Source organism: Rhinolophus hipposideros (genome assembly GCF_964194185.1).
Source record: "Rhinolophus hipposideros genome assembly, chromosome: 1".
Lineage (NCBI taxonomy): Eukaryota > Metazoa > Chordata > Mammalia > Chiroptera > Rhinolophidae > Rhinolophus > Rhinolophus hipposideros.
The window spans coordinates 53,666,674-53,690,195 of NC_138047.1; the positions used below are offsets into that span (position 1 = coordinate 53,666,674).

General features: G+C 36.7%; 1 protein-coding gene across 1 annotated transcript; it reads left to right on the top strand.

Moving 5' to 3' along the window:
• The first annotated feature begins 338 nt into the window (after positions 1-338).
• LOC308496109 (growth-regulated protein homolog gamma-like) lies at positions 339-2,474 on the top strand. Its single transcript, XM_081044811.1, has 4 exons — positions 339-598; positions 694-817; positions 942-1,025; positions 1,764-2,474. Exons 1-4 carry the CDS (start codon positions 499-501, stop codon positions 1,777-1,779), a joined length of 324 nt encoding a protein of 107 aa, XP_080900937.1. The 5' UTR covers positions 339-498; the 3' UTR covers positions 1,780-2,474.
• The last annotated feature ends 21,048 nt before the right edge of the window (positions 2,475-23,522 follow it).

Sequence of the window (23,522 nt, forward strand, 5' to 3'; positions counted from 1 at the left end):
GAATATTCTGATGTGTAATCTAAGATGACAGAGGTATTTTAACGGAGTGTATTGATACCGATGCAAATAAAAATCACCAAGCCAGAAGACCTTTATGCACACGTAACAAATGGAATATCAGTTCTCTTCCCCAACAGCCTTAACTCCGCCAATCCTGATAACGTTCGTCAGGACGCTTGTCTCCGCTAATAACGACACGTCGGGGGACTCCCTAATCCCCTTTGGGATCTGGGCGGAAACCCTATTAGGCGATCAGCAGAGTTAACGCGGCAGGCGGTGCAGGCTGGTCTCCTCCCAGGGGCGGGGCCGCAGCTTCCGGACCTCTGATTGACGTACAGGTCCCGGAGTTTCCCTGGCCCAGGGGCTGTGCGATTTCCGCTTCGACCATGGATAAAAGGCGTTCGCTCGTTTCGGGGAGCCACAGAAGCCTCTCCGCCAGCTCTCGCATCAGCGCTTGTTCTCCAGGCACCGCCGACCCGAACCTCCGAGCTCAGCCCCATGGCCCGCACCGCGACCGCCGCCACCGCCTGCGCCCCTCGGCTCCTCCGGGCCGCGCTGCTGCTCCTGCTCCTGGTCGCCGCCTGCCGGCGCGCAGCAGGTGAGATTGGTGCTCTGGTTCCCAAGGGTGGGACAGGGGACGGCTGGGCGCCCATCGGGGGACAGCCCCGCTAACCAAGTCTGTTGTCCCCGCAGGAGCACCCGTGGTTAATGAGCTGCGCTGCCAGTGCCTAAAGACCTTGCAGGGAATTCACACCAAGCACATCCAGAGTGTGAAGGTGACACTCCCGGGACCCCACTGCGACAGAACCGAAGTCATGTAAGTGCTGCCTCTCGCGCCGCTGCTGCTAAGAGAGTCCTGTCACTTCCACCGCCCAGATGCCCGCACCTTGATCCCCCAGCCCGACCTCCTGTCTCACATGGATTCTTTCTTCTCTCTGCAGAGCCACTCTCAAGAATGGACAGGAAGCTTGTCTCAACCCCGCAGCTCCCATGGTTAAGAAAATCATCAATAAGATACTAAACAAGTGAGTTATGTGATTAGAGTCATTGGCTACAATGACTGCTTCCTGAAAATCATATCAGGGAAACCCAGGGTGTAGCTGAAGGAGTGAAAAGTCATTATTTCACAGTTAACTTTGTCTTTAAGATCATTGTTTTGCTCTGGTGCCAGAAGGATGTTTCCAGTACCCTCCATCCCCACCTCCCGTTCTATTCTCATTCAAATGAGTGTTGGTAAAGGTGTCTTCCTAAAAGATTAAGTGGACTTGGCCAGTGATCTAAAATGATTCCTACTCATTAAGGAGCAAACACTCTTTACCTCAGTGGCTCCAGACCTGAAAAGAGGAACCCCTCGTTTTAGGCAACGTAGGTCTCTAAATCTGAGTGATGAAAAGCAGGGAATTTGCAGTGAATCCCTGCTCCAAATGTTAAGTCCAGGCTCCACCTTTTATTATTCCTGTGACCCCCCAGTGAAAGTACTTTATTTCTCTGAGTCTCAATAACAGGGGGAAAAAATAATAGCTACTTCATGGGGTTTGCTATGAGGCTTAAGTGATGTCATGAACGTACTTTTTCTTGTGACATTATGTTGTGGCTTTTTGAAGCTATAATACAATTGTGACCACAGGCCCCTTATTAAACAGCATTCAGGAGCCTTGCATTTTCTGCCTCATAGGGCAGCAGTAGTATAGGTAGTAACCACTTGTTGTAGGGCTACAAAGTCGAGTTTCCGAGTCCTAACAGCAACCATTTTCTCATCACAGGCACAGAGCCAACTGACCTACAAAGGAGGAAGCTTACTGGTTATTGCTGCATCCTTAGTGAATTCAAAGTGAAAGAAGAGAAACAAATACCTCCTGGGGCCACCTGGACCCTGTTGAACATGTCTGACTATTTCTTATGAGAGTCTTCTATTTATTGACATATGTATTTATTTATTTTTCAAAGTTTGTATATTCATGTTCTAATATTTAACTATATGAATGTGTTTAGTAATTTGCTGTACTGTCAAAGGGTCATTTTGATGTGAAATCAGTTAGTTCAGTCCTGACTATTATTTAATTTGAAGATGATGGATTTTAAATGGTTTTTATTTATTAACTAATATTTTTGGTTGTGGGGGAGAGGGACTATACCATACTACCCACTGTGATAAAGGGTAGAGATAAGTAATGAGGGATCCAAGCAAATAGATCATTGTCAGGGCAAGGGATTGTTATTTGTACATCCATTTTTGCACTGTTGAGAAGAATGTTAGTTGTTATTTATTGAAACAGTTTCACAGTATGTGGTCAACATTTCTAATGTTGAAGCCAACCATGTTCTTAATATCCCTTGGACATTTTATGTCTTCCGAGTAGGGCATAATGCCTTTATTTAGTGTTAATTATGCAGTGTTTCTCTATGTCTTGGAATAGAGAAGTTAAATATTTATAGATGTATTTTTACAAATAACGTGAAAATAAAGTTTTTTTAAAAAAATTTCTTGCTTGGGTTTGTGTTTTACTTCATGACCTTTCATTCCTCCTAAATACCCAAGTGCGTAAATTTATAATAAACTGTAGCTCACACCTTCTTAACAGCTGTCACTCGGTGGCACTCCTTAGTTTCACTCCTGTTCATAAAGGCATATTTGATACTTTTTTCAAAGCCCTTGCAGGCACCCACCTTAAGAATCCTTGTTTACTTTAAATATTCATTTTACTTTAGTATAACCAACCTGTTATTCAATTCTAGTTCTTTAAAATGTTTCAAATGTTTATACATATTTTAAAAAGCTCCCATTTAAACTTTTGTTACATTGTTTTTCAAACAATTGTACAATCTTTTCCCTCTTAATGAAGCTGGAAGCTAAATTGTAGTAAAGTGGATTCTTCCTCAGAACTCAAATAATCTGTGCAATGGGGGGAAAATGTAGATAAATCGAGTGCCGGAGTGCTTCATCTGTGTAAAGGTTTAATAGAGAAGGGCTTCATTATTTAACCTTCCAAGAGAGATAAGGATCTCAAGTGTAATGCTGTTCCAGTGCTTCACTGGTAGAGTGGTGGGTTAAATGTTTCTAAACATTTAAATTTGAACTTAAATTGCCCCAGGATGACAGGAGTACATCCAGCTTCCACAGTAGAAAACAAAGGCTGTCATCTCATGATAGGGAAAGGGGAAGATCTGAGTCACCTGAAAAATAACATACTCCAAACCTGAAAAGGAGTGCAGTTTGTGCCCAGGTGGGGAGGGCCAGCAAGGGTGTGTGCTTGTCTCTGATTCAGAACCTGTTCCTGGACACCTTTATAGCCTTCAGCAGGAGGAAGACGGTGGGTGCCCAGGCTTGTCCTGAGCAGCTGGGCACAGCTTCTCTGAACCTCCATGTCCTCCCCTGAAAATTAAGTATAATAGTCTCTGCATAAGGCCAATAGCATTTGCTCAGAATCAATGAGATAAGATGGAAAAGCAATTTTTAGATTGTACAGAGGTAAACAACTGCAAATCATTCTGGAAGCTCCATCAATGCCTGCCCTCATTCCTTCCTTAACCTAAGTCAGGGCCATATGTTTTAGGCTGTGGGAAATAAAACTTCCTTGGATTTCTCAGTGTTCTTGTGAAAAGTCCTAGCCATTTCATATACCATGAGTATTAAATCTGTAGCCATTTGTCTAATTAACTGCTCTGATCCTAACAGAGAACAAAACTTTTCTAATCTCTCCCAGGAGGACCCAATGGTTACATCCAGGAATAGGTCTCAGGTTAAGCCCCAGGTTACTGGGGAGACTGAGATGCTATCTCCTTATGTATTTACATGTCAAAAAAGATGAAGCCACAGAATTTAGAGACATCCATAGGTCCTAAAAGTGGAAACTGGGAGCTATCTGGCTCTTGGAGAGATTTATTTACATACCAAAAAGTTGGAGTTACCACGTTTTCAGAGGGGAATATGGAACAAAGTTCTCCTTTCCCTTTATAAGCAGAGAAAATCTTTTTCCTTTTTTTCCTATCCCTGGCCTATGGAGTGTCTAGCTAGGACAATTGACCTGGCTTTCACTGTCAAGCAGGAAGTAACACACTTATTCACTGTGAGGTAATTAATAAATATGTCTTTGATCCTGAAACTTCTTGTGTGCATTCAATATAAAATTTTAAAATATAACTATTAAAAATATAACATAGCTCTTGTTAACTTGGTGTACGGAGAGAAGGATGAAGGAGATGCAACTAGCTCATTGGTTGATTGAGAACGTAGGCTGTGAAGAATTGGACAGATCTGGGAGTAGTTTCCAGTTGTAACACCTAACTGTGATTTCAGGTGATGTTCTTGATTAATTTAAACTTCATTTCTCCTTTCATAAAAAGGGTACAATAATGGAATCTTCTTTTTGTAGTTGTTACTAGAAGTTGAGTAAAGAGCTAAGCAGTGCCTGAGAGTTGATGGTGGCTCTAGAATTTCCAGAAAAAAGAGGCAGCAATCTGATTGAAAGTGGAGGCCATACATTAGTTTTCCATTGCTTCTACAACAAATGATCACAAATTTAGTAGCTTAAAACATTACACATTTATTCTCTTACAGTTCTGGAGGGCAGAAGACTGAAATTTATTCCACTGGGCTAAAGTCCACTGGGCTAAAGTCCACTGGGCATTCCACTGGGCTAAAGTCAAGGAATCAGTCCACAGGGCTGATTCCTTCTGGAACGCTAGGAGAAAATCTATTACCTTGATCTTTCCAGCGTTCAGAGGCTATCTACATTCCATTCGTCATCCTTAGCCTTCGAAGCCAGCAGCAGCCTCTAAATCTTTTTCTGCCCTGCTTTGTCACATTGCTTTCTGTCTGATTCTGACTCCTCTTGCATCCCTTTTATAAGAATTACTGTGATTAGATCAGGCTCACCCACAATAATCCGGGATAATCTTCCCAGTGCATGATCCTTAATTTAATCATATCTACAAAGTTCCTGTTACAATCAATGTAAGGTAACATAGTCACAGTTTCTGGGGATTAGGACAAGTATATCTTTTAGGAGCTATTATTCAGCCTGCCATATGAGACTTGAATTTCAGTGTTCAAAGCGTTTTTCTTTAGGCTAAGAAAATGTACATATTATAGAAGGGGAATTGGAGATTGTTGGAAGAACCAAATGATACCAGCACTGGCTGATGTTCAATAATGCAACTACTGTGAAAGTTCCTAAATTAAAGAAAAGCAGACTTAGGTATTTTCTCCAGACTGCTACTGGAAAGCTTCAAAGTGAACCAATATATATTTATTACATATATATATATATTACATATATATATATATTATATATGTATATATTATATATAATATATATTACATATATTAATATATATATATTACATATATATATTACATATATATATAACCAATATATATTTATTACATACCTTGAGAGAAGACATGAATGATTCCATTCTGCATTTATCATTGTGTCTGCATTATATAATGTGTCTGCATTTGTCATTATTCCCCTGGCTTGCTCTTATAGATTCAATGCATTCCTGGAACAAGCAGAAATGGCAAGAGTGGGTATTTTATTAAATTGTCTGTGAGACTTTGGAGTGCAAGGCAGCCCTCCGTTGGGAACATCAGGGTAGGAAGAGGAGGGGAGGGGTATTTAAGAGGAGGGTCACGGGTTGATGAGGGCAGGCAAGGGATGGTCTCTGCATTGGCAGATCGATCTTAGAAATTGTGGCACCTAGTATGACCATGTGACTTTGAGAAGCCATCAGGAAACAGTAAAGGCATCAGTGCCAGATGTTTCCTGGGCAAAGAAGCCAGGGCAGAAGAAGAGGAATGATGGATGATCCCACTCTGTGATTCTGATGAATTATTTGAGAGTTTTCTTGACATATCTTCTAGAGATTTCCAGAAACTGACAGGATGTGAGAGATGAGAGATGGAGATTCTGCTGGAACAAGATAGGGAAATATTTTCTCTGACAGAACAGAAAAATAATAAGGTAAGAGTCCTTTTTATCCTGTTTCCAATAAAGCAGAGTCTCTGCCTTATGGAGGCTGGTCTTTGTGCTAGCACTTATTAAACCCACCAGCCCACACCTAGGACCTCATCTTCACCTGTGTGCATGATACACCTGTGGAAATATTTTATTTACCCTCTGCCTTTATAGTAAAAACAACAGGTGACTTGTACCTTTTAGTTTTAGCCGTCCTATGAAAAGAAAACGAGATGGTAGGAACATAATCATAAACAGATCAAATGCACCTGGACACAAAGCAGCAAGTTTGAACTTGGAGAAGCTCTGCACAACAGGCCCCAAAGCATACAAGTGCACAGAACCACCTCACTCAGTGCCCTTCTAGAGCTACCTAAATACAAAACAAGGAAGAGAATCAAGGTTCTGACCGCTAGTCTAGTTCACACGGCGGTCAAAGAGGCCCGTGGGTTGACGCTGACTCTACAATTGTCTTTGAGCACACTGTGGAACCACCATCTCCCTCTGCTTCCCAGCATTCTTGTCAGATCCCGTACTATGAGTCACTGCAGCGTGGACTAAAAGAAAGTTATTGGCATTGTAGCCAAACACACTTGAAAGAAAAAATAAAATCTCTGCCTCTTTTTGTGACCTTGCCAAATTATTTACCTCCTCTGAGTTTCAATTTCCTCATCTGTAAAATGAAAACAATCTTTGCAGCGTTGTAAGATTTGAAGATAATACACCAAAAGCATGTAGAGTAGTACTGGTGTGAAAGAAATCCTCAACAAATAGTTGTTACTACTAGTACAGTGTAAATATTGTTACTACTATGTCAGTATAAATATTTATTTTCGAGGAGGGAAATGTAAGATGCAGTTCATAATGAAGTGTTTAACATGACTTACAAACTTACATAGCCCTCAGAGCAGCCGAAAGATCATGGTAATATAATAGGTTATTTTAAAGCCTGAGAATTTGATCATCTTAAAATCTGAAGGGTCTAAAATTCACTACAAATTAAATATACTATCAATCTGGCATAGGGTCAAAAGTCTCAAATTAGAGACCCGTATTTGAAAGTGAGGATCCCGGAAAACCTCACCACAATCACCTTAACAAAGTCCATACAACTAATTTTAATTCTAGTAAATCCTAAATTATAATTCCAGTTAGAAACTACTTCTTCATTTTGATTCTTATCTTCTCCCACAGGGAAGAGACCCTAGACCAGTGTCTCAAAAATTGAGGTGAGACAGTGACAGGATGAAAGAACAGCAAAGACAAAGGAGTCATCTTGCTGGCACCCTTACTGGGCAGTCAGGCTGGGAAGGAACCTAAGGAACCTTTGGAAATTTGCCGTAGAGTCGCCATGGCCAAAATTCCCTCAGTTGTCCGCAAAGGCCCACAGTCCTGGCCACACACCAGTATTCAGTCTCCTCGTGGAAAGAGAAATGAGAAAGCAATAGGGAGGGGGAGGGAACCTCCAAACAGGACCCTTATGTGCAATCGGGCTGAGGGAAGACTCATGGAGCCTTTGGGCCACACCTCAACCGCGCACCATCTTTGGGCTTCACTCCACCCTAGAGAGAAAGCAAGAGAGAAGGCAGTTAGACTGTGGCCGACATTCCTCTGGCTCAGTGCCAGTGGGGATCAACCAGAGCCCTCCTGGCAAGACTTGCGCTGAGTCTTAAGAGTAGCAGCTGTGCTTTTCGCATTTAAATGGCTGACTGAGGCCTTCTGTTTGCATGATAGAGTAAAGGAGACAAAAAAATGATGAAGGCCCATAGGGTGGGCAAGTAGAAAGGCACAGATAATATTTACCTCTCCTTCAATCCAGAGGGAGCCCCCAAATGCCTTGTTACATTATGTCCTGGGGCGAAGGAGTGAGTTCAAAACCTGAAGTTTTAGGATATGACTGTCTTGGTTTATTCCACCAGGGACATCCCTGTCTACCTAGAGACATGCTAGCTCTCCTGTGTCACAAACACTGATACAATTTGATCAGCTCTACTTGGTACACAGAGAAATGAGACTCAAGGAGATTAAGATTGTGTGTAAATAGTGTTTCTGATTCATTGTGGCAGCCTTTTTGCTTGACAAAAAGGCCAAGAACCCAGCAATTAATTGAATGTTACAAAGTCATTTTATTTTACTTCACATTGAGAACTTTTCCTAATATACCATTGCTGTCACAAAGCTATGCCTCTTGGATTATGATTCCGTCTACAATGTTTATCAGCTTTTTCTCTGGGCTTTTATTCATCTTTAGAGACACAATTCAATGGTATCTCCCCTGTGCAGGCAAATGAGATATTCTGATTATAGAGGTTATGTGTAAAGTGGCACTATGTCGATAATTGTATTAATTATTCAGTTAAAGGGTTTGATTTATTGATGCAGAAAAGTATGTTAAATATGACATAACCAAGGCCATTTAACAAAACAGTGACCAGAATTTGAAATAATAATTCATTGTTAGTAATTCAGTTTTGACAGCTTTAAAGCTTAATATGTGTCTCTTGACAGGGCAAGAATTATTATCAATAAATGGTAGATTCTATTAAGACCTTAAATATGATCGTGCAAATGGCCATAAAAGCAAAGATACATTCAAGCATATTAATTTCCTGCTTTGTACAAACAATTTTGAAAAATATGCACCGACTTTCTCATGACAATATTCTTTAGATCATCATGAAGTGAAAATGCATTGGATCCTTCAAAGTTGCATAGTTCCAAGAATAATAGGGCAAAAAGATCATATCTCTGTTGACAAATTTATAACGTTCTGTACTCTCCATTCTTCCCAAATAAAACAAACGGGAAAAGTAAATTCAACTTCCTTTTTGGCTTGTAACTGACAAATGTCATTTGATAAGCTTCTCTTTTCATTTAACAGGGTGGGGAAAAAGCAATAAAAATTAATCTCTAGTTTGCGGTGCATGAAGAACACGATAATGTTGAATCCACTGACGTTTGTAAACCAAAATGCCTACTGAGACTTCAAACATGTTTATCTTGTTCTTTTATCCACTGGAAAGTTTCATAAAAGAGAAATTAGATCTGAAGAACTTTTTTGGTTTTTATTTTGCTATAAGCGAAACAAAAACTGAAATGTCTAAAATTAAACCAGGACATACATGCAGATTGTCAACTGTCAAAGAAATCCAATCCTTGTAGAGGCAGAACAAAATCTATTTAATTATTTTGATATACTAACTACAACAGCTTATAATTCTCTTAATAGGGGTGATAGTAGTAATATTAACCTCAAATCTATCTAGGATATTTATTTGAATGTTGCTTAGCAGATGGAATTACTATATTCAACTAAAAATCTCACATCTAATTATCATATTAATAAATTTTCACTGAGTGAAGCCATTCATTTTATGCTTATATAGTTTATCTTGATGACAATAAAAGCCTTATAGAATGGATTTTTGGTCTAGTATGCCTAACACAGTTCCATAGTAGCAGCTAGGTTAATGCATGTTTATACTCAATAATGCCTGTTTATTATAAGGGGTCTTTTGTGATTGTTCCTTAATTATTTCTGTCAATGTTGAATTGTTAATTCAATATTGTGGCCCGCTACAGTGATTGAAAATACTAAACTAAGAGTTTGGAAGCATGGCTGTCTCTCTCTTCACTCAGAGTTTTGCTACGCATTTATCTCACGTGGCTCATGTCTGTGAGTGTCTGTGAGTTGCAGTGTCAGCTTGTCATGCAGGGTGTCCTGCGGGGTCTCTGCTCCCGCTCCCCACATAAGAACGCAGGACACGGTGAGGCCAAAAAGGAACACCCATGGAGCCATAGAGAGGGGAGTCATACCATCATAGTCTCGCTGGTGGCTGGGTTGGAGACACAGGAAGCAGGAGCCATACGATCCGCAACCCGCCATCTGCTTCTCTGCCAACCAACCTCACTTGCTAACTGAAATCTGCTTGCTAGCTCAGCCACAACAATTATATTAGTGGCTAATGGCTAACCAGTAACAGCTGATGGCCAACTAGTCATAACTGATGGCCATTTAATTCCAGAGCCAGCACCTTTCCACGTGAGGCCGAGAGCCTGGAAACTGCTCTCTAGGACTCTGTCCCCACACAGCATGTTCAGACATTTATGTTTGTTTGTTTGTTTGTTTGTTTGTTTGTTTGTTTTTAATTATCCTAAACTCATTGAAAATGTTCAGTTTATTTCTGAAGCTTCTTGCTGTAGCTAAAAAGAAATCATGTAAATAGAAATCCTGAGGGGGAAAATAACCTCTGACTGTGGAATTTTCAGAGCTGAAATACTTACAAAATGCTCTAGACTGAGAATATATGGAGACCAAGTGTGGGGACAGAGTCCCAGAGAGCAGTTTCCAGGTTCTTGACTTCATGTGGAAAGGTGCTAACTTGGGTAGCAGATGGCTATCAGCTGTGACTAGTTGGCCATCAGCTGTAACCAATTAGCCATTAGCCACTGATACAACTTCCATGACTGAGTTAGCAAGTGGATTGCAGTTCGCAAGTGGGGTTGGGTTGTTTGGCAGAGAAGCAGACGGCAGGTTGCGGCTCTTGCTTCCTGTATCTCCAACCCAGCCACCAGCGAGAATATAGTGGTATAACTCCCTTATCTATGGCTCCGTGGGTGTTTCTTTTTGGCCTCACCATATCCTGCATTCTTGTGCAGGGAGCGGGAGCTGACTCCCTGCATGACGTGACACCACGACTGTGGGCATTATGCATATTTGGTGCAGGGAAAAACTGCTCAGTCTTCAAGATCCCATTCTAGAAACTGTCATGTCCCCTCTCCCAAAAAACCCACATATATTTGACCTGAAAACATGAGTAAGATGTAAATTGGAGTGTGTAGATTTAATTTTGAAGTCAAAGAACATTCACAATAAGCAAAGATACATGGTTAGCAGTAAGGATACATGGATAATTCTAGATTATTTGCGAGTCCCTTACACACTTAAGAGATGCAATATGACTTGTCAGGTTTTAAAAATTTTTCTTAGTTGCACAATATATCATAGATATAAAAGATTGTATAAAAACATGTATACACGTTTTATATATACGATATAAAAGACTATAAAACACATACTCATATGTATGCATATATAAACTATAAATGTGTGTGCATATACATACATACATGTACAGTTTTGGGAACAGTAACAAAGTGAAAAGCTATGCTCATTTCTAAGTCTAAAACACAGAACATTATGAGGATACTTGAAGCACTCTGTGTACCCCTCTCAAATCTCATCCCTCTCCCTCCCTGTCACACACACACACACACACACACACACACACACACTTTAATTCTCACCTTGAACTCAGTGTCAATCATTCATTACTTATCTTTATAAGTTTACCATCTATGCATGAAATCCTAAAAAATTAATTCTTTAATTTTGTTGGTATTTGAACTTTGAATAAATGAGATGATGTATAACTATGACTTAATTCCCTTGCTCAACAGTATGTTTGTGAGTTTAACCTAGGCTGATTTATTTTTACAGATGACTGCTATTCCATTTTGTGACACCAACATTTACTTATCAGTTCCACAGTTGGGTGAAAAATTGAGTGGCTTATAGTTTGCTGTTATAAAAAATGTAGCCCTCAGCATTTTTGTACTGGTCTCTGGGTACACGTGTTAGAGATCCTCTAGGATATATCTGTAGGAGGGGAATTACTGGCTTTAGGCTTTAAACATCTTCAACTTCACTAAAGAATGCTATTCTCCAAATGATTGTACTGATTTATTCCTCCAAAGATATTCATAAAAGTTCCTCTTCCTCCACCTGCTGGCCAACACTAGGAATTGTCAGACTTTTGAAATTGTTGCCAAATTACTACATAATGGTATTTTATTGTGGTTTTAATTTGCATTTCCCTTATTACAGAGGAGATTGGATATCTTTTCACATGCTTGTGAGCCATTTATATTTGATCTTCTGTGAAATTTTATTTATTTTGCTCATTTGTTCTGTTTTACTACTTGCTATTTCATAAAAGTATTTTTAAAACAAACATTTGGTATACTAATCATTTGCCATTTGTGTATGTGGCAAAAACAGTTGCATTTATAGTGTTTTTTAAAATAAATATTTTATAATATAACTTTTTTCTTATGGCTAGTCTGTTCTCAAAATCATAAAAATATTCTTCTATAGTGTCTTCTAAAAGTTGGATAGTTTTGTCTTTTGCAATTAGAATTCAGAATCAATCTTTTTCTCTACAATGTCAGGTAAAAATTCAATTTTAGTTTTTTATATATGGATAATCAATTGTCCTAGCATATTTCTTTCATCATTGGTTAATATGTTCATACCTACACCAGTGCTGTACTGTCTTAATTATTATAGCATTATTAAAATCCTTGATAAGTAAATAGGCTAGTTCTCTGATATTATTGTTCTTCATTAGCGATGTCTTAGCTCTTTAATATACACCTTAGAATCGGTATGTCAATATGAGAATTTTGAGTGAAAGTGCATTAAAATTATAATTCAGTTTTGGTAGAAGTGGTTGATTCATCTTAGTAAATCTTACATTTTATAAACTTGACATATTCCATAAATTGAGGTTTTGAAGTAACATTTAAATTTATTTTTTTCTTTCACTTTATTTGTTAAATTTATTTCTGGAGACTTTTGCATCTGAATGTTATTGTAAATGGTGTTTTAAAAACTGCCTTTTATGATTTTTGTGCATTATTTTTGTATCTATCAGCCTTCTAATTATGTATCTGTAAATTATTTTGTATTTTCCACATACATAATTATGTCATCTGCTACTAATGGCAGTTTTGTTTTTCCATTCATAATAAATTCTAATGTCTTTTTCCAGCCTTGTTAAAATATTCAGTACAAGTTTAAATGGAAGTGATAATAGAAGGTACTGTTGCTTTGAATTGCATAAAACAACTTTAAGCTATTTTAATCACATGTTTAGTAGGGATACTTATAACAAGTCATGCCACATTACATGAAAGGTATTGTTGCAATTCACTCAAATATACTTCAGAGCTTTAGTTTCACTATGAATTCTACTTAAGAAAAATTTTATTTCAAGACACCTTCACAAATACTGCAAATGTCTTTAATCTGTTTGGTAATGATTATCAGCCATATATCCTCAGAAGCCAAGCAAATTAATTTTCCATCTTTCAGTGTGACTCTGAAAAGAGACTATTTGAATTACTGAAAATAGGAGTACTCTCTTTATAAAAAATAGCTCATTTAAAATTATAAAGTGATTTAGTATTATTTATTAAGTTTTTAAAAAACAACTACAAAATATACGTATTTCAAAACAAATCTGTCTCAGATCTTCCACTGATCATATACTTAGGATACAATGTTCTGTATACACTACCATAATTTTCTACCATTAACTATGAATGTCAGTTAAAATGTAAGATATGATATTTCCAGCAATAAACAACTCAGAAAGCATTTATACCATGTATATAATGCATCTAATTCTATATACAATGTTCTATGCTATTATGACCTCCCAAGCTGCCACCATAGAATTTTTTTTACCGTGTATTGTTTAGCATTATATCTTTGACAGTCTTTCTGACGTATTTTTGTTTTGTTTACTTTGCTTTTAAAAATCTCATTAAGATCGCATGTATTGTTCGGTGGAGAGAGCATATGTGGTCCAAATCTCACGGAAAGTATTCTGTGGACCTATTGAAGTTCCCAATTAAATTAATTCTGAAGTTTTCAACTGCTATTCACAGACCACAGTGCTCTACCTGCATCTCCAGGATTCCTCAGGAGTTCATGAGGTTCAGGTGTGACCATCTCACCATAGTTTGAACTCAGAGTGGAAATTCCAGGATTAAAAAATACTGTAATTCAATACTCACTTGTGATTTAAAAAGAAACTCAAGAAATTTTTAATAGTAGGTGATTTCCTTAACCTCATAAAGTCGTAAAACATCTTCAACAAACATTATACTTAGAGGTGAAATGTTTAAGAGGTTTGGTGAGAACAAAACAAGAATACCTGCTATCATCACTTCCATTCAAGCTTGTACTGAAAATTTTAACAAGGCTGGAAAAAGACATTAAAATGTATAATGAGTGGAAAAGCAAAACTGCCATTAGTAGCAGATGGTATGATTGTGTATGCACAAAATGCAAGATAATTTATAGATACGTAACTAGAAGGGTGATGGATATAAAAATAAAATACAAAAATCAGAATGTATAGTTTTAAAGACACCATGGATATTATTGTAAAATACACCATTTATTAATATAATAGCATCCAGATACAAAAGTCTCTGGAAATAACTTTAACAGATAGGTGTGAGAAGAAAAATTTTTACTTTTATTTGAAGACCTCAATTTATGGACTGTATTAAGTATTACCCTTGGCAATGGTCTTTTCCTGTTTGTTTGGTGTTGTGAGGAGGTTGTACACTATCACTAGTTTAAATGTAAGGCCTGGTGAAGACATGCTTGATCACAGATCAGATCATTATTAGCTCTGTGACCTTGAGCAAATGACTTAATTATTTACAATTTAGGTTTTCTCACTTTGTCCCTATAAAACTCGTTGCTCTAATTATATCGAATCACTTCTTGGTTCTCTGAAAATACTATTTTCTGTTTTAGCTCAGGGTCTTACAAGATGCTGTTCCCTATAACTGGAATATCTTTCATCTCCCTATCTCCTAGCTTGTTCATCTGGCTAATTTTTACTACTCAGTTTATAAATCACCTCTTCCAGGAGATTTTTGCTGAGCCCTCTATGTATTAAGCAATGAAGTGTCGTAACAACAATCGTTTCATCTTCACCTTGATTTGCTAGTGAAAGGAAATGAGACAAAGAGAAACCAACTGATTTGCTCAAGGTTATGAGCCTTTTAAAGGCAGAGCCAAGGCTTGCTGCCAGGATTGTTATCTCCATTTTTTTCTGTTACTTATGTTTCAGCCTGCAGGGCCAGCTCCACCCTGGAATGCTGGCATACACCTCCCAGAAAGAGACCCTCTGTGCTTTTCTGGGTGAGGTGCATTTCTTCCCCATGATGCAGTAATTCATCAGGCTAAGAATATCCTGACTGCTACTCCTTGCCAGGTATACCAGCCTCCCTTCACTGAGCTTCAGGTGTTAGGATCTTAATCTGGACTGATGCCCGTCTGCTGCATTTTCTCCTTGCTGCCAATGTTAATAGATAGCCAGTGTTAATTTAATTAGCTCTCCCCAGTGTTCACATGGGCAACCCACTGCTCCTCTCTTTTCCCATTTTGCTTTATAAACAATTTGCTCAGCTGCCTAAACCAGGGCCCTTGGTTTCATCACAGACTGACTCTCCCTCTGCTTTGAATCCAACTGTGCTCTAGGTCCTGCCATTTCTACTCCTTTAACAATTCTCCTATGTAACTCCACCTCTCCCTTCCCTGTGGATTTCCTTAATTATGCTTTTCATCAGCTTTCACTGGACCATTGACTTAACTTCCTAATTAGTCTTCCAGACTCCAAGTTATCCCTCCCGTCAATCTTATCTACCGCAAAGTGATTATTTTAAAGAGCAGATCTCATCAGGTCACTCTTCTACTTGAGATTCTTCAATGGCTGCTAGTACTTGTAGCCAATATCACTGAGTAAGGTGATGTATTAGTTTGGTCCAGCTGCCATAACAAAGGACCTGAGTGGCTTAAACAGCAGAAATTTGTTTTCTCATAGTTCAGAAGGCTAGAAGTCCAAGATCAAATTGTCCTCAGGGATGTTTTTTTCTGAAGCCTTTCTCCTTGTTTTGCAGATGGTCATGTCTTCTCCATGCATGTTCACACGGTCTTCCCTTTGTATGTATCTGTGTCCTAATCTTATAAGAACACTAGTCATAGTGGATTACGGCCCACCCTAGTGACCTCATTTTACCTCAATTACCTTTTTAAATAGTCTACCTCCAAATAAGGTCACATTGTGAGGTACCAGGGGTCAGGACTCCATCACAGATTATTCTTTTTGGGGTGTGCGGGACAAAGTTCCTTCCATACAAGTGCCTCATTCATTTGATTCTTTATAAACAATTGTATTATTTGTCCTTGTGATATGCTTCAAAACACAAAATACATTAGTTGGCCCAAGAACTGGCCAGTCTTCCTTGAACCTTTCAAAATTTAATAGTCCTGTGATAGAAAGCAATACAAATTCCTAACTACCTTTATGATCATTTTATAATAGGCACTTTACTCAACATGCTGTTACTCATTCAAAAGATAAAATTTACATCAAGTAGGTAAACCAGTTATACTGATTATTAAAGAATAAATATGTGCACATCATAAAAATTCAAATGGTTACAGTTAAAAAGAACAGACAAACCCACAAACCTCTCCCTCCCACTCCAGAAATTCTTTTTTCCTTCCCAGAACCTATTAGAAGTATTAATTTTCTGTGTGTCAGTATGTTAGATAAAATATTATACATAAATCAGCACACGTGTTTATGTTGTGGACATGCACACACATATTTCTCTTTTTATTTTACACATGGGGAAATACCATGCACACTGTTTCACATCTTGCTTGCTTTGCATAAAGATATGTTTTGGCGAATGTTCAATTTTGGCGAGTATTTTCATATATTTCCCTAGAGGCAGAAAGATGTGAGTCATAGTATCTTATTTTTGGAATGTATCATTGTTTGCTAAATAAGTTCTATGTAGATATAATTTGGGTGTTTCTAGCCTTTTACTTTTTTCCACCTCTAATTACTGTATCTCTAATATCTTTCCCTTGTCTAATTGCTTTGTCTAGTACTTGCAAAACTCTGTTATGTAGTAATGGTGGTTGTAGACATCCTTGTCTTAATTTCAGCTCTTCCTTCTATTGTTTCACCATTAAGCATGATGCTGGCTTTTGGCTCTTGTTATACATGTAGGTTGTTACTGTTGTTATTTTTAATATTTTAGAAATATCTATTGGGAAACACTTTTCCATGACTCATGTTTCTTTTAAATTGAACTGGTCAATTTGCATAACATTCCTAGTCTTTACTTTTATGATTCTGTTCAGAGGAAAAATATTTTATTTGGAAAGAATGAATCAGGCATGCTCAATTCAGTACTTTTTCTTCTTGGAAGCAGGCCCTCCATGTGGATGAGATACCTCTAGTTCAGTATTTACAGTGACTTTGTGGCTGTCTGCTTATTTGTGGTATTCAGTTGGCAGCCTATTGGACTCATATCCTAAGCTACATCTTCCAATGCTTATTTTTATCAATATTAAATATTAAATATTGATTTCATTTGACACTCATTTGACTTTTTATTTTAGTTTATTACATATATATAGTTTTAGTGCTGAGATGGGTTTCTTGATCTCTTTAGACACCCCAACAGTAAGTGTGCAATCACATTTTATTAAGAGTTTTAAAAATCTAGAACTTTAATGTATTTTATTTTAAATCTTTAATGTATTTTTATCAATGAGTATAGATAATTTAATCCATTACCAGCTTATTAATGTGGGCAGATTGTATATGCTGAAAAAAACAGTTATTAAATTAAATGTTAAAATCACTGTATTTGTACGTTCATAAATAAATACATAACTGCCTTCACTATTACATGTGAATTTTCAGGTATGGTTCCCCAATTTACTCCTATTTACACCAGGCCTATTAAAAACTGTCAATAAAGAACATCATGGGGATGTGGTTTATTTTCTTCTAGTTTTAGAGGCTAAGAAAGGATTTCATTTTCACTCAAACATAGTACCAGAAAGGTGTCTTACAAAACAAATTAATATAATACAATTATCTGTATATACAAATAATGTTATAGCTACCAAAATATAATAGCCTCTAGTCAATGGAGATAAAGCAATCAAATACAACAGCAAATCACTCACTATATTGTTATTTGTTAAAGTAATAGATTTTAACCAAGAACCTCATCTTTGGTTTGAGTCAGGAATGAAATTGCCCTTTGGAGTTCTTTTCTGGGACTGAAGTAAATATAATTTTTTAAAAGTTAATTATTTAGGCTGAGGTTTCTCTGAATACAACATCATGATGGTGTTATACCTTGAAGTGGGAAAAAGAACTCTTGTTTTGAAAGGTTTGGTACATATATGGAAGTTCCTGGAAATAAGAGTGTTTAGGTTAAAGATATGGCTGTTATAGTCAGACAGTCTTACGTGTGAACCCCAACTTGGCACATATTAGCTGTGTGATTTTGGAAAAGTTTGATTTTGGAAAAATCTCTCTGAGTCTCAGATTCTATATCTGTAAAATGAGAAGGAAAATAGTAATTCCCCTTAAACCCTTATAAAGCTGCTATAAAGATTAAACAAAGAAAAGGTAATGATGAAACACAATACCTACCATACCAGGAATATAATAATACGTTTTCAGTAAATATTAGTAAATACTATTTGTTTTTAATATAATTAACATTCATATTAATTCTTTTCTCTTTATCCTTTCCATCAGTTAAAATCTACATATAACTTATTTGTGCCAAATGGATTTAATAAAAGTACAGGTAATTCCACAAACAAAGCTCAAAACTTACTGTTTATTATCCATTTCATTGTCTTCTCTACTTAAACCTGAATATCTTTTTGTTATATGGCAAGGTAAGTTGAATTAGAATGTACGTACAGTTTCTTTTTCTTGGAAATGTACTATAAGCCCAATATGTAAATAACGTAAATGTTCTTTTTGTCTTATATTTTCCTCTTCATAAATTATGCATTTTTTCCTTTAACACTTAAGTGGGGATTATTTACGATAAGGAAAAAGGATTCTGCCATCCACTGCCCACCGCTTTCTAGTTGTAATGACTCAATTAAGTTTTCCTGCCTAAGACAGTTAGAGCTACCTAAGACATATGGACAATTTAACATAGCTACTAAATATTAGTTAGCTTTTATTATGTTTTTAGTTGAGTACTATTAAAAATTAATTTAAAGAAACAATTAATGTAATTATGAATGTTTCACATTATGAATATATATTTAATTTACATTTTATTTTCATGATTAGATAGCAAGTAGTGGTTAACATTGTGTTACATGTGATTACAATCAAATAAAAATAATGTGTAAATAAAAGCTCTCGGGCAATACACCCAAATATTAACAGCATTCTTTTTACAGACTGTGAGTATTGTGCAGTGGCTTCTATTGATTCTTCTCTTTGTCTTTTCTTTCTTTCATTCAGCTTTTCTGTAACTTTCAAATTTTCTATAATGAACGTGTAACTTTTGTAACCAAAAATATAGTCTTTACTTTAAAAAATATTCCAAGGTAATGAAAGGAGCTTTATCGCTTTCATAAATAACATTTTTATATTCTGTGCTATTATGGCCAAAAATGGTTTTACTAAATTTTATTACTAAAGTCTTACAAATCTGTTAATGAAAACTTTTCATATGTATTATTCTTTCTGTGTATTTTCATCCATAGCTGATGTGCTTTTCAAATCATTGCCAAACTTTGGAGTTCATGAAATATGGGCCCTCTAGTGGCCAAATTAATTATGGAAAATCAATATATTAGAAAAGAGGCTTCTTAGACAGTGAGGGATGTAGTGCATAATATATTAGAAAAGAGGGTTCTCAGCAAGTGAGGGATGTGGACTACATCCCTCACTCGCTAAGAATCAACAACGCTTAAGCTCTGTTTTTCGTCAATTTTAATTGAGGTATAATTTACATACAATAAATTGTTCCCATTTTAAGTGTGTAATTTGATGAGTTTTGATAAATGTATACATCATGTACCACATACCACAATCAAAATAGAGAGCATTTCTATCACCCCCAGAAGTTCTTTTGTATCCTTTTACAGTCAGTCTCAGACAAGCAGTACAATATGAAATAGAAATGGTGAAAACAGACATCTTTTTCTTGTTCTTAATCTTTTACCACGAAATATATTATTTGTGGGTTATTTATAGGTGTCATTTTTCAGCTTGATGAATATATCCGTCTATCTCTAGTTTTGTGAAATATTTTTATTTTTATCACGAATGAATGATCAATTCTGTCTGTCAAATACTTTTCTACATCTATTGAGATCATCCTTGTTTTTTCTCTTTTGATCTGTTGCTATGGTGAATTTCATTGATTTTTTAATGTTGAACCAGACTACATTCCCAGCATAAACCCCACTTGATCATGATATATTACCGTTTTAATATACTACTTTATATAATTTGCTATTGTATTGAAGATTTTTGTTACTATATTGTTGAGGGATATTGGTATTTACTTGTCTTTTTTTGTAATATTTTGATATCAGGTCAATGGTGGCTTTATAAAGTGGGTTGGGAAGTGTTCCTTCCTCTTCTATTTTCAAGAAATTTGTGTAGGATTTTATTATTGCTTTATTAAATGTTTGAGAGAAATCATCATTAAAGACTACTAGGCCTAGAAATTCTTTGTCAGGAGGTTATTAGTTACTAATTAGTATTTAAATTATTATACAGAGTTATTAAATTTTTAAATTTCTTTTTGGGTCACTTTTTGATGATTGTGTTTTTAAATAAATTTGTCTATTTTGCTGTCAAATCTGTTGCATTAAAGTTTTTTATATTATTACTTTATTAATATTTAAGCTTTTTATATTATGACTTTATCAACATTTTAATGCCTTTAGTGTCCGTAGTGATATCCCCTCTTTAATTCCTTATGTTGATATGTGTGTTTATGAGAAAGTTAATTTTGCCTTACTTACAATCTAATAAGTTAGCCTTCCACAGTTTCATGAAGACTTATAGAAGACATGAGACTCCTAGATGGAGACAAAGAAATTTGTTACAGCAAAAGTAGTTGCCAAAAATGACCAATCCAGAAAGAAAATGAAGAGATTAATTCCATTTACAATAGCATTAAAAAGTATAAAATATTTAGAAATAACCCTAAACCAAGAAGGAGTTGTATATTGAAAACTACAAAATGTTGCTGAAGGAAATTAAAGTAGTCACCAATAAATGGAAAGACATCCTGTGTTCATGGACTGGAAGACTTAATATTGCTAAAATGTCAATACTACCCAAATCAATCTATAGATTTAATCAAGCCACAGAGTGATGTGGAGGACCACAGATGAAGCCTGCGTGTGTAGTGGGTTGGGCCACAGAAGAAGGAACTCTGAGCACAAGGAATCCTTCACTGTTATGGCAAGCTGTAAGGAAGCATTCTCTTTGCACAGAAGGAGACATTACCTCATCTCTCAGAATTATTAGCTTCATGAAGACTCTGGAGAAATTGTTCAGCTAAAAAGAGGTTAAGGTAGTGATAAGAGATGTGCAGTGATTCCTCACAACCTCTAGAACTATTTGGTTGGAATTTGAGAGTGGAATGGAGATTCCATGTAGCTACGTAGTGAAGTCAAATGTACTGTTTGTGATAATTACTGTGATCTTATTCTTTTGGTTCACAATTGGTGTGGCATGGAAGCACAGGTTTGAACTAAGACTCTCTGTGAGCATTAGTCCCAGAAATTTCCATATTGTACTCAGAAGGGCTCTTGAAGATCTGGGGAAGTGTGTCTGGGGAAGACAGAGGTGAGAAAGACTAAACAGGCAGAGTCACTTGGAACCCATGTCAGCTGAAGCAGTTCTATTTTTCTCAAACACCTTCGAAGTAAGATATTTCACCTCAGATTTCATCTGCAGAATGGATTTCACTGCTTAAAAAAGAAAATGGTTTGAACGTTATAATACTAGAATATTGGTGACAGAATGGATGGAAGAGAAATTTACTGGGCTATGGAAAATAAGACAAATTATACCCCTCAAGAGGGAAGCCAAAATTTTTGAACCTTGGAAAGAGTACTTTAACCTCATTAGATGCTCAATCGTAATGCAATTTATGAGAGAGGAAGAAGTATTATGTCCAGACAAGATAAAGAGAATTTTAAATGAATATTTAAAAATAATTTCTAGTTGTGTGATTTTAGCACTAAGTTAGAAGTTGTGTCTAGACTTTCATTTCTGCATAAGAAGTTAAATTGTAAGCTGGAAATTGGAGAAGCCTAAATCAAAGAAACATTCCTGGGGGCAGGGTATGGAAGAGAAAGTTAGCAATATGCCATGTGTACATGGATTTGTGTACAGTGTTCTGTATCATACCACTGTGCTAGACTGTTGAGAAATCTGCTGTTCTTATCCATGTTCCTCTGTATTTAAAGTATTTTTTCTCCTTCTTGATGCTTTTTAAGAATTTTTCACTTTGTCATTGGTTTTGAGCAATTTGATTATGATATGCTTTGATACAGTTTTCTTCATGTTTCTTGTGCTTGTGGTTCATTGAGTTTCTTAATTATATAGGTTTATACTTTTCACCAAATTAGGAAAATATTTTACCATTATTTCTTCAAAAAGATTTTTGGTCTTCATCCTCTCTTTTTTGGGAAATCCAATTATATTTGGCATTTTGAAGTTGTCCCAAGGCTCATTGATGCATTGTTATATTTTTTCTCTATACATTTCACCTTTGATAGTTTCCATTGTTTTCAAGTTCACTAATCTTTATTTCTGCCACATCATTCTTCCATTATCTCATCCAAAAGAAGGAGCAGTCGTACGCCTAGAGAGCAGACCTATGCCTATATAGAAAGGTCATATAAGAAAAGGAATTGAAGATGAGGAGAAATGGATGGAGTAGAAATAAGTGCTGGGTCCGGCCTGGTGGCTCAGGCGGTTAGAGCTCTATGCACCTAACTCTGAAGGCTGCTGGTTCGATTCCCACGTGGGCCAGTGGGCTCTCAACCACAACGTTGCCAGTTCAATTCCTCAAGTCTGTTAAGGGGTGGTGGGCAGTGCCCCCTGCAACTAAAATTGAACATGGCACCGTGAGCTGAGCTGCCGCTGAGCTCCTGGATGGCTCAGTTGGTTGGAGTGTGTCCTCTCAACCACAAAGTTGCCGGTTCGACTCCCGAAAGGGATGGTGGGCTGTGCCCCATGAAACCAGCAACAGCAACTGGACCTGGAGCTGAGCTGTGCCCTCCACAACTAAGACTGAAAGGACAACAACTTGGAAAAAAAAAAAAGCCTGGAAGTACACACTGTTATCCAATAAAATCCTGTACCCCTTCCCCAATAAAATCTTTTTTAAAAAAAGCCTGGAAGTACACACTGTTTTCCAATAAAATCCTGTACCCCTTCCCAATAAAATCTTTTTTTTAAAAAAGGCTGGAAGTACACACTGTTTTCCAATAAAATCCTGTACTCCTTCCCCAATAAAATCTTTAAAAAAAAAAAAAAAGGAAAAAGAAATAAATGCTGCTGGTACAATTGTTATGCATAATTTTTTAAAAAAGGAAGTTGATTCCATACCTCACACTGTACCTTGTAATCATTAATTAGAGATTTAAATGTGAAAGTCAAAACTTTAGAAGCTCTAGAAATAATAGGATTATATCTCTAGAATCTTGAAATAGGAGAAGATTGCTTAAATGTTACAGTAAACTCCAACCATAGAAGAAAAAATTGATGAATTGGACTACAATTAAGAAAATCTATATATAAGAGACTTGAAAAGACAAGTAAAAAGAAAGCCACTGAGAGAAAACTCTTGTCACACATGTAAATGATAATGTAT

What these genes read in the sequence shown, in the direction of transcription:
- LOC308496109 (XM_081044811.1), top strand. Translation starts at nt 499, where the DNA reads ATGGCCCGCACCGCGACCGCCGCCACCGCCTGCGCCCCTCGGCTCCTC. An exon ending in CGCCTGCCGGCGCGCAGCAG is followed by an intron (nt 599 to 693) that starts GTGAGATTGGTG and finishes TTGTCCCCGCAG; the next exon opens with GAGCACCCGTGGTTAATGAG. An exon ending in TGCGACAGAACCGAAGTCAT is followed by an intron (nt 818 to 941) that starts GTAAGTGCTGCC and finishes TTCTCTCTGCAG; the next exon opens with AGCCACTCTCAAGAATGGAC.